The 17786-nt window shown below is 36.7% G+C and overlaps 1 protein-coding gene across 1 annotated transcript in view; it reads right to left on the bottom strand.

Moving 5' to 3' along the window:
• Nucleotides 1-301: 301 nt before the first annotated feature.
• LOC118801215 (ribonuclease inhibitor-like) overlaps nt 302-17786 on the bottom strand; it is a 38829-nt gene continuing 21344 nt past the window's right edge. Inside the window, exons 5-8 of the mRNA XM_036561395.1 lie at nt 16995-17171; nt 7546-7716; nt 1337-1380; nt 302-489 (exon numbers count right to left, since the gene is read on the bottom strand). Of these exons, the coding sequence (XP_036417288.1) occupies nt 1365-1380; nt 7546-7716; nt 16995-17171 (364 nt within the window). The 3' untranslated portion in view covers nt 302-489; nt 1337-1364. The remainder of the gene's footprint in view (nt 490-1336; nt 1381-7545; nt 7717-16994; nt 17172-17786) is intronic.

Genomic DNA, 17786 nt, shown 5'->3' on the forward strand with positions numbered 1-17786 from the left:
CAGAGACAACAACTGAACAGTTTCATTCCAAAACACATTATAGACCACTTTCAAGAATTTTATTTATATATGTTGCTGGGAGATATACACATACAAGAAATATCAATGCTATATTATGATTAATACCACCTTTATTAGAGAAATACTTTCCATTAACATCAGCTGTTGTTGTATGTAAGATTTTTAGAAATGTACATACAGCATTTTGGAATGAAACTCTTGAGTTCTTCAACCTGGAGTAAGTTTTATAACATCTTAGTGCTTATTTTGGAGAAAAACCTTCACACCAACCCCTTTGCACCAAGTGGGTTTTCCTTAAACGTGGGAAGCTTGATGGATGGCTCGCTGGAGGTGCAGCCTCTGGAGTAGAGGTAGTGATGTCATAGGGAGAGGACACAGCCGATCTGCCCAATGAGGTCACACACATTACAGGGTAGAACCACATAGTGTGTGTGAGTGTCTTTTTATTGTACGGATCCTTGCTCTTCTCTGTGGGGATTGACAAGAAAAAACAGGGCAGAATTATCAGACATTAACACACATCACTGTCACACATGATTCACACAACTCATTATATAAATATTCTGTAACATTATTAAACAAACTGCACTGAAAACATCTGATTTTTCTCTTCAGTGTCAAGAACAAGCAAAATTTTTGAATAAGGAAGTACTCTAAAGCAGCATTATGCAAGAATTGGTATTCTCGACAAAAAACAACGACTTACAAGACAGAGTAATATTGCAAATTTTATTATAGGAGGCTGTAAACTTTCAAGGCTTATTTGGCATAATTTTTTGGTGTAAGATGAATTTATTTCTTTGCATATTAGCTTGAAACCGGACTGATCTTAGACGACTTTTGGCATCCTCCAAAACTCAGGGATAAGAGACAGAGATGACACAGATAAGGTTACAGTCTACAGCGCAATCTTAAACAACACTGGCAGGGATGAACACTCTGCTATCAGATTTTCATTGATTTACTCTACTTTGTTAGACCTCTCTCTTCCTCCGACACCATCTTCTTCAGACTTTTCACAGCCTCTGCCATGAGGTCAATGCTGGGAATACCAAGCTAGCTTCTTCTTATAGCTAGCTTAAGACCCATAGTTGTTGGTGTGTGATGTGGTGCCATAAAGCGTTATGCAGTTCTCGTGAGAGGTCTCATGCCTCTCCTGCTAAGTTTCATAGTGCTATGTGTACATGTTTTAAACATAAAAGGATTTAGATCTGAGACGATTTCAGAACTTTGGGTGTTTACTGTGTGTGTGTGTGTGTGTGTGTGTGTGTGTGTGTGTGTGCGCATGTATCAAGACAGTAACACAGTAACTCACTATTTTTTGGTAAGTGGTTCCTTCATCGTCACATCTCCTTTGTCCTAGGAAAGAGAAAGTGGAAAACTTGCAACATTTGCAGTTCCTGTGTTTCGATCTCTTATATCTAAACATGAGCATGTAAAACGGGAGCAGGCACTCTTACACTTCGAGTCTATTTTCTGCCACTTACCACGAATGACTAAAACAATGTACAAGATCTATTCCCACAGCTACAGAAACTTTCTGCTTTTCTGCACGTTCTGCTAACAGCGGTTTTAAAGCAGAATGTAAAAGATACACAAAGAGGCTCGCACACACATACATACACAGACAGTGGCAACAGTAAAGCAGGTTAGATCTTGAGATCTTGGTTAATATAAATTATAGGCTAATAACTAATACACTCAGACACTCAAATCAGTGGCTTGCATCCAGCAAGTTAAACATGTTTACCAAAATGCAATATTACAAATTTTTAAAACTGTTTTGGGGCTGAGCTCAGATTGAAAAGATCGTATGATGTGCTGTTTGTTAATGATGATAATGATGCGACAGAAAAAAAATGGGTATATAATGATAAATTAGCAAATTTATGGCTTAACATATTTATGCATCATCCACATTATAGGCACATAACCAATGTTAAAAATGGTACTAAACATGCTCAGAATATTAAAGAATGTATAATTTTGAATGTGTTATACATATATATACACAGTAACTCTCTGCAAATATTTTATTATATCTTTTCATGGGACAACACTATAGAAAAGAAACTTGGATATAACTTATAGTAGTCAGCTTGTATAGCAGTATAGATTTACTGTCCTCTGAAAAGAACTCAACACACAGCCTTTAATGTCTAAATAGCTGGCAACACAAGTGAGTACACCTCACAGTGAACATGTCCAAATTGTGCTCAAGTGTCAATATTTTGTGTGGCCACCATTATTATCTAGCACTGCCTTAACCCTGCATGGAATTCACCAGAGCTGCACAGGTTGCTACTGGACTCCTCTTCCACTCCTCCATGATGACATCATGGAGCTGGTGATAGTTAGACACCTTGCGCTCCTCCTCCTTCCGCTTGAGGATGCCCCACGGGTGCTCAATTGGGTTTAGGTCATACTTGGCCAGTCCATCACCTTTACTTTCAGTAAAGGTGATGCACTCATGCAGCTCTAGACCATGATGCTACCACCACCAAGTTTATCTTGGTCTCGTCAGATCACAGGACATGGTTCCAGTAATCCATATTCTTGGACTGCCTGTCTTCAGCAAACTGTTTGTGGGCTTTCTTGTGCGTCAGCTTCAGAATAGGCTTCCTTCTGGGACGACGGCCATGCAGACCGAGTTGATGCATTGTGCGGCGTATGGTCTGAGCACTGACAGGCTGACCTCCCTCTTCTATAAACTCTGCAGCAATGCTGGCAGCACTCAGGCATCTATTTTTTGAAGCCAACCTTTGGATATGATGCTGAACACGTGGACCTGTCCTGGAAAACTGCTGTATGATCTTGGCCACCGTGCTATAGCTCAGTTTCAGGGTGTTAGCAATCTTTTTCTATTTCTCACTTCCTCAAAGAGTTCTTTGCCATGAGGTGCCATGTTGAATATCCAGTGGCCAGTATGAGCAAAACACCAAATTGGGCACAATTTAGACATGTTCACTGTGAGGTGTGCTCACTTGTGTTGCCAGCTATTTAGACATGAATGGCTGTGTGTTGAGTTCTTTTCAGAGGACAGTAAATCTGTACTGCTATACAAGCTGTACACTGACTACTTTGTTATATCCAAGTTTAATTTCTATAGTGTTGTCTCATGAAAAGATATAATAAAATCTTTGCAGAAATGTGAGGGGTGTACTCACTTTTGTGAGATGCTATGTATATATTACAAATATATATATATATATTTGTATTATTCCTTTGTAAAAACAAAACACTTTCTAACAGCACTGCAAAAAGTATGCATCCTTAGGTTAAATATCTAAAAAAATAAGTTTAATATAACATAGTAAAATAACTGAAGTAATAATTTTGCATGACATGACAGCAACTTTAAATCATACTTAATTAAATTCCATTGTTTAATATCATTAGTTAACATATTTATATGTTATGTATGTCTTATTTGTTCTATGTTCAGCATTAAGTAATGATGATGTGTCCCGCCAAGTAAAGTCATGATGTAAATATATGTTAACACATCGTGGGTAATGCATTATTATATCATTAATTAAATGTGGACAGGATGCAACCAGAAAGACTAGCGTCTGTGCTGATTCAATAATATCCAATCTTATTTACTGTCATTCTTTTGTTTTGTCTTTTTCAGTTATTGCTTCAAATACTGAAATCAAATTTTCCCAAAGGCTAAAATTTTATTAATCGATGGTAAATAATGTTGGAATGCTTTACAAATTAGCACAAACGCTGCTCATATCCAACAGAGCACATGCGTCGAGTGAGAGCCCTCTGTGTGCGACTGAAATTATGCCTGAACATAAGTACTCTATGGGCTATGTAGCTTTAGCAATGTGAACCGCGCTGGGAAAATCAGAATAATACTTAAGGATAGACAGTATTAAAACACTCTGTACACTCGATTCATCTAAAAAAATTCAGACTAATTTTAGTCTATGTTTGTCTGGCACGATTGTGGATCCTCCTGTCTCGCGCGCGCCCAAGTGGGACAGAAAGGGTGGGGGAACAACAGTGGAAGCTCATTTCTGAGCCTGATCTGGGTAATACGTGCCCGGAAACACTTAAGATTAAACCCAAACAAAATGGAGGCCGTACATTTAGGGGAAAAACATGTGGTATCTTTTTAAACACATTCACAAAGACAGACCCGAGCAAACTTCTCTGTTCACAGTGTTTCAACAACGCACTGATTTGACATGAAATGCAAAATGTTAGTTTACCAATATGTTTTTTTTTTCTCATATGATGTTCACTTATGCTGCAAGATATGTTTAAAATTGAATGTTTCAATAAATAGTCGATGTGTAGTGCTTTTCAGTCATTTCACTGATCAATAATTTACTTCTCATATGCTGTAAATTAATGATGTATATATGGATGTATTAACTAACGATTTGTAAATACATATTTACATCATAACTACTTGGCGGAGCACATCATAATGAATTTATGATGAATTTAGACAAGATATATGATATATAAATGTAATGACTAAGGATGCACAGACATGTTAAGCAAAGAATTGTATCATATATCATCATCAACTGTATCATTACATACTGTCTTTTTTCCTGGCACATTATTACTGATTAAGTAATTCAGCATTACATTGCGAGGGCATGAAACTGAGTCCAGCCCTTGTCATGTAACTGTAATGAAATTTCTGATAATTCATTAATTATAAAATGTTCACACAGCGATGGCATTGAGTTTCCTGCAGATTAGTGTATTGGTTATTAGCCTATAATGTGGTTAACCAACATCATCTCCATCAGACATTATGCATTTTAGAAAGCATTCTAATTAATAAATCAAATCATGGTATTAATTAACAGACTGAGTTAGAATTATGTTAATATTTAATGGCTGCCTTTATTAATGGATATTCATATTTGATTCAGTACTTTATTGACATATACACTTCATTATTTCCTGATGTATTAAGTGTCAGTCCTTGAATTAATTTACTGTGATAAAAGCATTAGTTAAGTATTCATACATGCCTATTTGTGGACCAGTACTGTAAAGTGTTACCAAAAAAATCCCTTAAAGCTGCACCATGTAAGATGTTTTGGTTGAAAGAAGGGGCAATACTGAGTCATGAGAGTAAAAACAGGCTAAAAACATGGTGAGCGTGCACTGCTGCGAAAAGTCAGAGGCATTTCACACCACATTGTACATCTTTATGTAAGGCTTACTTCTTATTTCATAAATTTTACCATTTTTAGAATCATATAATCATGAATGTGCTTGAGCCTTGAGTATCATGATAAAACAGTGCTTAATGCAGATGCCTGTATTTCATTTATCCATTGCTATGACAATGGAAAAGGAAAACAAGCTAATAGATATAATACCACACAGCTCTGTCCTACACTCAGCAACAAACAACTACACATGGATTTGAAGCTTGTAACAGACATTCAGATACATATTTTTACTTTGTATGATACAATTTACTGTGAATCACTCAGTAAACATTTTGACTCAAAGATAAACTCTGCATATTACTGGATTAGTGTTTTAGCCTGTTAACAGTCTACTAGTCTACTGAACTGTTTAAACAAACCTGTGTTCTTATCTAGACTGTATTTACTGCAGGTCAGGGCTTTTATTTCACATACACAGTTTGTGAGTGCAAAGATACATGTATCTGTTAGAATTGTCATTTGAGGCCGTGGGGACGTGGGCTGGTTCTGGATTTGATGGTCTAAACGTATTTTCAACATGTTTAGTTTACAAGGAACAGCTAATCAGTGGTCAGAGTAAAATCTTTAAATGTAAATGAATTGTGTATAATTTAATAAAAGGGAACACTATGCCTTTACCTGTGTACATGTTTCAAATATAAAAAAATGTTTAGATCTAAGATGACTTCAGATCATTGAGTGTTTCCTGTGACTGGGTGTCTGTATAGAGACTGTTATATACTGTCTATTTATCCAGACTGTCATTTTTTAAATAGCAGTACTGTGTAGTTGGTTATATTGTACAATACGTAAAATACTCTCAGTGTATAATTGTCATACAGGACTATTTGCAGTTTGGACTCTTGGCTATAGGGAGAACTGTGAAAATGCTCCAGCATAAATTAAAGCATAAGATATAGGCCTATCTGTCATTTATGAACTTTATCGTTTATAGAATCAAATAATCATGAATGAGCCTCGAGCCTCATGACAGAACATTGCTTAATGTAGAAGCCTCTACTTTGTTTATCTGTTGCTATAACAATGTCAATGGTTTTCACTATGTAAATGTAGCATCACGCTAACAGGTTTAATACTACACAGCTCTATCCAACACTCAGCAACTACCAGCTACACATGGATTTGAAGCTTGTAACAGACATTCAGGTACACTTTTTTTTTACTTTGTATGCAGTTTAATGTGAATCATTCAGCAAACATTTCAACTTAAAGCCTAATTCCGAAGATTACAGGATTAGTGTTTTAGCCTTTTAGTGATCTACTAGCCTACAGAACTGGTTAAACCAACGTTTGTTTTTTTGTAGAATTACTATGGTTTCAGGCCCTTTACTTCATATACAGAGTTTGTGACAATATGTGTAATTTACAAGTATCTGTGAGATTCTGTCCTCCGAGTGGGATGGGTGTGTGTACCACCTTTGACTGAGTAAAAGGTTCTGAGACTGCTCTCTCTTCTGCTGTGCTGTGGCTGCTCACTGTTTACATGTTCTGATCCACTCAATAGAGGGAGTGAAGCACTCGGTCGGACTGTGACAGTGTAGTGGGAGTTTGTGAATGCAGAGCTGATCTGCAGCCGATCTGAAGCTTGTTTAACTAAATTGCACTGACGGATTTTTAAAGCGAAAGCAATATGTTACTGTGTGTTTAATATCACAGCATATAGAATTAATGAATACATGTATAGTCGCATGTCTAGCATCCACACTGATTTCCAAACTCCATGAGGCTGATGGAGCTGCAGGCTGAGACTGTGTGAGCTGTTTGTTCACTGGATAAGAAGAACACAGTGAGTGTGGAGAGAAGAGAGACTCAGACTTCTCACACCAGGAGTTTAGTCACGTTCTTGATACTTTTAGTCTTTCTTTCTTTATCCTTTCCATTTACTCTGGTGTTTCTTTATATCATTCCTTTTTTTAAGCATCATAAAAGTGTTTTTTGAGATTTTCAAATTCATGTGACAAAGGTATTTTGGCAATTTTGGACTCTTATATGTTTCTTACAAAATCGAGAATCAATTAATATATATTACAAATCTGTGAATTAAGCAATGTAGAAATGTAATAAGACAATCTCAATAACAAACAGGAAAACTGTTCAAATATATTTTAGCTGAAAATCAGAACTTTTAGTCAGCAGAGAACATTAGGAGACAGATCTAATGTGGTGTGTATGTAAAGTGAGAGAGTGAAAGACTCCAACTGCACAACACTGCATTTCTTTGGTGTGTGTGCATGTGTTCGTGTGTGTTTGTGTGTGTGTGTGTGTGTGTGTGTGTGTGTGTGTGTGTAGTGACAGTAAATCAGTAACTCACTGTAGTTTCTCCAGTTTACAGCTTGGATCCTTCAGTAGAGCTGAGAGCTCCTTCACATTTGAATCTCCTGGAAAATTGTCTCTCAGGTTCAGCTCTTTCAGGTGTGATGAGGATAGCCTAGCTTTAACCAGAGCAGCACATCTGTCCTCTGTAATACTGCAGTTAACCAGCCTGCAGAGAGAAGGAGAAAAACTCCTCACACTTACAGATCAATACACACACACAATACACAATGAGTAAAAGACAGATTAAACAACATAACACACACACTCACACACACACACACACACACTCACACACACACATGCACACTAACAGAGAATGTGCTGTTGAACAAACAGTGCTGTTGTCTACATGGAGACACTGTAGAGGCTAAACAGATACAAACCACTTACAGTTTTTAATATTACTAACACATTAAAATTGAAACATAAGGCACAGTAACATTAAAAAGCATGGGTGCCCAAACTTTTGCATATGACTGTAAATTTTGTTGGACTGTTATTGTTGTTATTATTATCATCATCAGTAATAATAATAATAATAATTATTATTATTATTATTATTATTGTAATCTCTAATAAGTGGGGCACCAGTCCAACAAGACAAAACAGACACTGGTCCTACAGGGACTGTAAATAACAATATAAACAGTAATAATTTTCTCATTATCAAGAGGAAATTTTACATTTGGTGGGGTTCTTTCTTAGCTGTTAGAACATTTGTGACACATGATACTTACACATGGGTAAAACGTTCACAAAGTTCAAAGATAAAGCACTTGAAAAATAAAAAGGTAATGAAAGATATATGTACAGAGAAAAAGACAACAGTGTGCAAAGTAACTGAACATGGTAATAAGAGAAATCTAAGAGGTATGGGAAAACAATATAGTTAGTACTATTAAGTTGCCTGAATGAAGAAGTAGGATTAATTAACACCTTATGTAAGGTGACAAACAATGATAAATGACAAATGAAAAATTTATCTGGAGTTTACACCAAATTAGTGTGTCCCACACCTCTGAAGATCATTCCAAAGTCTCCGGCCTGATTTTACCTTTAATTTGTATTACACACGCTTGAGGGAAAAGAATGAGTGGCTGAATTCTAAATAGTCCACTACATACTGCTCCTGTACTAATTCTGCCCAAAAGTAGTGAGCAGTATGCAGAATGTGACCAACATGAATTTCTCCAGAATGCCAAAAAGACCTGGATGATGTTTTGCTCCAGGAAAATGTTCTAGCACACTGCCAGGTCTATCTCCATGATATTATTGTATCCCAAAATGCAATGCGGCCGATCCAGGAGGACATGACAACTGATGTAACCACCTGGATGTTTTTCATAGTCCTGGATTCTGCCTTTCCTCCATGCATTAAAAATGGCAAAATTAAAGAAATTTTACCAAATGCTGCTGCACTGAAGCAACACCAGCTCTCTCTGCTGATCAGGTGGGTTTGCTGACTTTGTCTATTTAAATGTAAAATTTCTGAATAATGTGGATAAAACAGTCACTCAGCTGAATGATACGCTGAGCATCGGCTTTGTACTCTTTATATTCAATCATACCAGCTCATATCACCAACTACGTCAGTAATGAAAACGAAATTACTCATTGGAGCAAAACAGATGTGTTTGGGAACCACACAGGTTTACCACAATGACCAATCCAAAGCTGACCTTTTTCAAGTTTATTTGAAGCTTTGGAGACAGGTAGAAAACATTTTGATCTCACTGTATGGGGTGTGTGTTAAGAGTCACACAGGCACATCTCTCCACCAAAATATAAATATACATGCTGAAAAGCAGCTAGCAACAGTTACTAAGCAGTGATTGGAGGGCCAAGGAAAATGGGGCAGGTCTTGAGATGGTCTGATTGGCTGTGTCAGATACTGGCAGGCTAGTCGCAATGTTATGTAGTTCATCACATATATGAGTCATATACCAGAAACTGTACATTATGCTACTGATGAAGAGCAGTATGCAGTATACAGTATATACTGATGCGGTATGCAGTATACAGTACACAGTATTCTCTTTCAATCACAGTCAGTTACACATCCCTATGACATACCATGTCATAATCATGTCAACATGATGTCTGTCACATGATGTTATAAATATGCTGTGACATTTTCATGTCTGTATTGCTAATGTAAAATTGTCTTTTTGTGGAAATGGGATGCTCATGCTTGTTCCCCATTAAAGGCTGTGTGACCATCAAGCTGCTGGGTCATGACCTCATGGCGAGTCAGAGAGAGATGTAACACACTCTGTCAAAAGTGGTACCTTTTCTGTTTTATGGCTTTTGGTCTGTCACTCTTAAAGAAGGTTTAGGAAAAACAGACCCCCTTGTAAAATGCTCTTAGAGGATGATGTTGCCTTCAGGAAGGCCTATGTAACACCTTATCGCTCGGGGCCTTGTACAGAAGTTGGGGTCTGGTCACCGTTAGGTACCAGAGTCACATTGTGGACAGACCTTGTAGTGATATGAGGGAGAGGTCACAGCGGCTCTAAGGCTGGAATCACAACACAAGCACATTTTCTGCTTTACACTGTTCAGAATTTGCAGTCTTATGCAAAAGTTTGGGCACTCCGAAAATAGGTTAACATCTTGTACAGAGAACACATACAACTACTGTTTATTTACTGAATTTAACATACTGCAAGAAATAAAAAAAAATGTGGCATATACAAAGGTTATTGCATGTTTAAATTTATTTTTTTTCAAATATGTTAAACTCAGCAAATATACAAATGTGAACTAAAATATGCAGGAAAATGCCATATTTAAGTATGTCACCATAGAGCATGAATTTACTTATTTTCACTTAGGAAATTAACAAAACATGTCATTTGACCAGGGGTGTTCAAACCTGTGCATATGACTCTACTTAAAATGGGGGCTTTTGCAAAAAACTACATAAAGTTCTCCTACTCTACATTATCAAAAACATAACTTCTTATGTTCATCTGTAAAGTAGTGCTCCTCAAACCACAACACTTACTGACCAACAGGCCAGGGAAGGAGTAACATTGGTCACTGATGTTCCTCACCGATCTCTCCTCTCCACTATTTGGTGTGGCCCAGAGGAGGATGAGTTCCTCTTTTGAATCCAGTTGAATCTTGGTTCCTCTTAAGGCGTTTCTCTGATTCTCAATTAAAAACTTTGACAGTAAAAGTGAGTAATAATAAACAAGTCCAGACAGTGCACCCTCTTTTGCCAAATCTGTGGTTTTCCTGTGGTCCTGTAGTTAAATAAAAATGCTTTTTTTTTTAATCAAGAAACAAAGTTTCTATCAGAAAATGTTTTACTAAAAAACAAATGAAAATGACAAAATAACCAAAAATCAGATATCTTGAAAATCAATCAATTATAGGAATTTTAATATGTAAGATTTCTAAATCAAATAATTCAATAATAAAAAATAATAATAATAATTATAATAATACAAACCCTTTTCCAGTTCATTATAATTACAGTAATAATTTTTACTAACAAAGTTTAACTGTCTTTTTATTACAATTAAAAATGAAATTAACATGCTGAAAGAAAGTCAAGTTGTTTTAGCTTTTATTTCCTATCATACTTGATCTCAGGAATTCAATCTGCTTATGTGAAAAATAAATTTCAACTAGCAAATGTTTTATTCTTGATGTCAGAAATTGCTACATTTGCTACATGTGAAAATTAAATATTAAGTACTGACGTAAAACTTCAGTTCTTACTTTTAAGAAATAAATTTATACTAGTAAAATATCATTTTCATATATGTACATTGTAAATTTCTTTGTAAAATCCACATAAACTGAAAAATACTATTAAAAACTGCAAAAAAGGTGTGACGATGTGCAGAAATGTAAACATAAAGAAAATGCAATGATGTGCAAATCATTTAAAATCTATATTTAATTAAAAATATCATAAAGACAACATATCAAATGTTGAAACCAAGAAATTTTATTGTTTTTGAAAAATATATGCCTAATTTAAATTTAATGCCAGCAACATGTTTACCACTGTGTTTCATCACCTCTTCTCTTAACAACACTCTGTAAGCATTTGGGAACTGAGGAGACACTCCTGTAGTTTTGAAAGTCAAATGTTTTCCTATTCTTATTTGATACAGGATTTCAGCTTCTCAACAGTTCATATTTTTTGTCCTATATATATAAAATTATTCAGTATTAAGTTTTAATATGTTATAATTTAATATGTCTTTGTACTGTTTTCAATACATTTTGCACAACACCCGTTGTTTTTGGAAAGGGGTTGTATTTGGATTTCAACTTCAAAACCTACTTTCCACACACAGGAGGGGGATTCAACAAACATCTTATTTGACTCAGGAAGAAGAGGATGTTTTAAGTTCAGTGCCAGTAAAATTTGAAGATCAGAAGTCCTTTTTAAGTCTTTTTCTTCTCTGATCTCCTACAAAAGCAGTCAGAATGTTCCATTCAACAGGTCAAAATGTGTCTTTTAAATATATCATTTAATTAGCTGGGGTGGCACGGAGTGGGTAGTGCTGTCGCCTCACAGCAAGAATGGCCTGGGTTCGATTCCTGGCGACCAGGGTCATTTCTGTGTGGAGTTTACATGTTCTCCCCGTGTCTGCGTGGGTTTCCTCCGGGTAATCCGGTTTCCTCCCACAGTCCAAAAACATGCAGTCAGGCCAATTGGAGATGCTAAAGTGCCCCTAGGTGTGTGTGTGTGTGTATGTGAATGTCTGTCTGTCTGTCTGTCTGTCTGTCTGTCTGCCCTGCGATGGACTGGCGACCTGTCCAGGGTGTATCCTGCCTTCTGCCCAATGACAGCTGGGATAGGCTCCAGCACCCCACCGCGACCCAGAAGGATAAGCGGTTTAGATGATGGATGGATGGATTTAATTAGCTGACTGTGTGTATGTGACGTATTGCATGTGTGACCAAACATGTTTGGAAACATTGTAGAAAATGTCATTTAAATTAACTTCAAAGTGGTTCAGGCACTAATTTTTGTGGGATTGTGTCATTTCATGAATTGATTGTCATATTTATATTAAGTAAACATGCGGACATGCGGACATGCCTCCGGTTCCGACAATATGGGGGTGTAGTTTATGGTTTAATTCTGCGGGACACTGTTACAGAGTTAAATGTGCAGGAGTTTTTTCCTGTTTACCTAAACTTGTGGGATTTTCCACAGTGTAATTTAACATCTAAAGTTGAGTCTCAGCCTTCCATGTATGCTGATGGAGATGCATCTGAGGGTGATTTATTACAGATGTTAGATACATTGTATTCAAAGAAAAAGGGATTCCAGCAGAATCAGCATGGAGTCAGGAACAATGCTTTATGGTTCTGACCTACTGTGTAAAGAACAGGGACTCTGGGGGATGTTTTCAGGTGTTTAGACAGTGGCAATGTCTTCTAAGAACAGAACACCAACAGCACACAGAACAAACACAACACTCTATCCATGTCCTGCAAGCAAAGGTTGAGTCACAAGACAAAGGAAAAGCAAGTGAGCCCCTCTCTTGAGGAGGAGCAGTCACTTTCCATTGACAGTAAAGGCAGTTCTGATCGAGCTGGTCTTAATCAGACTGTCATAGAAACAGCTACAGGAGTAGTCAAAAGAGAAAGGTTGAAGCACAAGCCTATTAGCCCAGAGCAAATACATTGCCTGGCAGAAGAGTTCAAACCTGGCATTTAGAATAATCCAGGAAGTTAGTATATACTGAGCACATTGCTGAAACAGTTTTACTGCATGAGAGCTAGTGTGACTGTGCATCTACTGAGGATGTGATGAGCAGTAAAGTTGGTGTTGCTCAAAGAGCTGATGGTGAGACTTCACAAGCTGAGGTGTCCCAGCTGCACACACAGAATGTGTTCCATGGAACAGGGAGTCAGCAAAGCCAGGGAACACATTATAATGCATGCCACCCCTGCAGTGAGATACGTCCTTGCAAATGCAAGAAGAAGTTTGAGGCAAAGAGTAAAGTGAGTTTAGGGAAAAATCAGTCCAAGGCAGTGGGTGTGGCCATTCCCACACAGGTGGTGCGATTAAATTTACAATAGCTTCCATAGGAGCATATTTATGGCCAATTATACATAAGCAGGACAATAGATGGCATCAGTTTGTCTCATATCAGAACAAAAGGGCAAAATACTATCTAACAGCAGCAGAGATGGGTAGTTGGTACTTTAATTTCTTTGTATAGTTTAATTTTAATTCAAAAGTTTTGGGAATCTCAATGAAGGGAGAATATTGATTTTAGGAAAACAGACATTGAAATATAATTATTTACCAAGGTTTTATGTAGATATTGACATAGTCCTGCAAGGGTCAGCAAGAATAATAAGTTAGTATGGCATACAAGCCTATCTGTATTCACCACTGAAGGGTACACATAGAGGGAAGTCTGTCTAATTCAGAATGCAAAGGCATCCTTTCTCTTTGGTCAGATCACTAATTCCTAATTATGATCATGGTGAATGATTAGAAGTGTAAAGAGTGACTCTGGTCATTACGGTGGTGTAAAGTAGTTGCACAGTTCTACTAGAAAATCCAGATTAGATGTAGTCACTGGTGGCTCAGTGCAGAGTCTCTGTGACTGTAAAAGGCAGGATAAGTGTTTTTTCACCATCTTCAGTGACAAAGTTTCAGTTAAGCTTCTGAGATAATGATTCAATCCAATATTTTGCCACATTTAGCATGATCTGATGGTTCATTACAGCTGTTGAGGGCAATGCATTTCTAATATCATGTCAGAGTGTGAACGGCCATTATGTTTGGGGCTTGTTGGAAAAAAGCATGCAATTTTTTACAAGGCTTTAATGAAGTTCCACTTTTTTTAATTTCTGCCGCTTCTGACCATAAGCAAGAGGCGTGGCAGAACCCTCAAAGAAAGAGGGACACACCGCTGGAGGTGTGACTGAACCTTCAAGGGGGGTGGGTGTAATTTTGCCAGGACAAGGAGTCAACATTAAAAATCACACTGCTGCTTCATTAAAGGCTAAATGGGAAAGGCTGTTCTAAGTTCTTTTAGTTACTGATGTAGCACACATGCTTGACATTGCAAAGTGGTGTATAAAATTGACAGAAAGGTTATTATGGCACGTCACATAAATTATAAATGATGGTTACAGGAGGAACATGTCACAACACAAGTGTATCACATTCTGCTGCGTAAGGAGCCGTGTAGTCACAAACCGGTCTGAGTGTAAACACTAACCCCTGTTTACCAGAGAAATGATGGCACCAGAATGCACTGTCGCTCTGGATAAGAGTGTCAGCTAAATGATGTAAAATGTAAAATGTAAAATGCACTGTAAGAAGAAGACAAGTCAGAGGAGGGAGTGTGATGCTCTGGGTGATGTTCTGGTCTGGGATGTCAAATTGACAAATGCCACCTACCTACACATCATCACAGACCAGGTACACTACTTCTGATCAAGATTGATAATAAAATATTAATAAAATTTATTAATGTGTACACAGTAAATGTTAGAGTTGAATGGATTCCATTGAAGTAGAGAACAAACAATTCTTACTATTTTATTTTTTTCTATCACACAATCTCACCAGTGCATTTTTCATTCTTTTATCGTGGTACGCTTTTCAGACCATTGATTGAAAGAATAGTATGTCAAGTAGAAGTGGACTGAAAGTTTAGCACTTTTTTATTTGTGTCATATTTTACTTCACAGAATATTTGGTGGGTTGCAGGAAAATAACTAGGATGCGGGAATGGAAAATTTTGGGAGCCCCTGATACAGTAGATTCAGCACTGTAGCTGTGCTTTTGAGAGAATGTGTCTATAGAGGAGCGACGTTCAACAAAACACTCATGTTTAATGTTTAAAGTAGGATTGTGATTGGTCACCGACAAAAAAGGAATTTCAAATATGTAACATTTAGTGAGTGCATTTTTTGTGTCTTGGTTTAGTTATTAATAATGTTTTAATACTGAGAGCACATTCAGACATCATTTTAGGTGAATCAATGATAAAAAGTGATCTGAACTATATCTGATTAATGAAATGTCTTACCTTTAACTTTATGATAAAGGCTTCTTCAGTCAAGAGGGCTCAGTGCAGCCATCAAACAAAGCAGAAACAGATTTTTATGGGTTTAAGTTTTAGATATTTTTAAAACAATAGTTATTATAATTTTTTTAATGTTGTTCTTTAAATGATTTTTAAAGTAATAAAATATTGTATTATTTCATTATTATGGGGTATTCTGAAATGAAGTAAACAGTGTATCTTTTTTATTTTGAAGAATATTTCAGCTTTGAAATAGTTTAGGAATTAGAACAGGAAAGTTTATCTAATGCTGAAATGGGATTTCTAGATGGCTGAAATGACTGACTGTCAATGGTATCAGAATTTGCATGCAGTAATCCTATTTAAGTTTTAGATCAACTTTAACTACTACGAGGTTCAGTGAGTCGTAGTAGTTAATGATACTGATCATGATACTTATCATGATACTTATCATGATATTGGCAAACCATATGATATAACTTTCCAATTTTAGTGTTTTTTTTTATAATTATCTGATAATTTGATAATTATTTGATAATTATATGAGCATTTTATAGATGACATCATAGAGGCCCTGTTGCAGAGTGGTTTGTTTTTAGTTGTTAGTTGTTTGAGAGAAAATTGTGTTGTAAATTTTCAGGGAGTGGTGCTAATAGAGGCCCTGCTGCCAAACACCTTGTTTTTAGGTTTTTAGAATGACTGTAAGTGAAACTGAAATTGTACCCATCTTTGTAAATTTAACACTCTGACATCAGAGAACCAATCTGTCATTTTGCTCACTACATTAATATATACATACATTCAGAGCCTGTGTATTTTGTTTCGACTCCTCCTTCACCCCATATTCTAATGGGCAATATTTTTTATTTAGTCAGTAAGAACAGATAATTTCCCCTCTGTGGTTTAAAATGATGAAACAATGGCTTATTGTATTGTTTTGCTGATGTTAATAGTTTTAATGAGTAAACTGTACCACACACCAGTAGAGAAGCACCACAGCAGATTGGAAAATTGGAAAAAGATTGGAAAAAGACAAAAAATTAGAAGAGACTCATTACAACCACTCCGTGTTCGAACAGGTTTCGAATGAAGCGGCCGAGCACGGCCGGAATAGACCAAGGTTGCAGCGTCAAAAAAGGTTTAAAGAATCAGAGGACATGAACATTTGGTGAGAAACCTGCTATGTAAGTGTAGCCATAGTGATTAGATGGACACAATACTAAATCCAGTGAGTTAACAATAACGGTGACAGTAAGTTAGTAACTCACTGTAGCTTCTTCAGTTTACAGTGTGGATCCTCCAGTAGATCAGAGAGCTCCTTCACTGCTGAATCACCTAGTTAAGTATGTGTGTGAGTGTGTGTGTGTGTGTGTGTGTGTGTGTGTGTGTGTGCAGAGACAGTAAGTCAGTAACTCACCATAGTTTCCCCAGTTGACAGTGTGGATCCTTCAGTAGTTCACAGAGTTCCCTCACTGCTGAATCTCCTAGTTTATTCCAGCTCAGGTTCAGTTCTCTCAGGAGTGATAAGCGGTTTGATTTCAGAGCTTTAACCAGAGCAGCACAGCCTTCATTTGTAATACTGCAGTTAACCAGTCTGCGAGACAAGAAGAAAAACTCATCACACTTACAGCTCAAAACACACACATATGCACAATACACAGTGAATTAACAAGTAAAAGACTGAACCTCATAAGACAATCTTTAAAACCATCCTCTCTGTCTCTCTCTCTTGCTCTATCTCTCTCTTACATACACACACACACACACACACACACACACACAAACACACACACACACACACAGAAATATAATTTTTACAATCATATTTTAGAATGTGTATATGTGTATAGGACAGAGGCAGTAATGAATCATTTTTCTCTCTTTTAAAATTTGTTCAGCACAGCTGTTTTGGTTTCTATTGTTTTGTCTTCTAAATTCATTTAAAACTAGTGAGTTTATGTTCAGCCAACTAATGCTATTTACATGTGTCACAAGAAAAAGACTAGGCCAAATTCATAAAACAAACAGTGCTATGGCATGCAAAAAAGTGTGTCATGGTAAATAGGAGCTATTTATAAAGTCACTAGTGATTAGCACAATTGTATTTTCACTGGTGTCTTAGACAAGAGCCAATCAAAATCCACATGTAAATGAATTTATACATACAGCATTAAAGACTTGCCAAGTGAAGCTCCAGTTGGCTCATAAA

This window comes from Colossoma macropomum, unplaced genomic scaffold (genome assembly GCF_904425465.1).
Source record: "Colossoma macropomum unplaced genomic scaffold, Colossoma_macropomum, whole genome shotgun sequence".
NCBI classification, from domain to species: domain Eukaryota; kingdom Metazoa; phylum Chordata; class Actinopteri; order Characiformes; family Serrasalmidae; genus Colossoma; species Colossoma macropomum.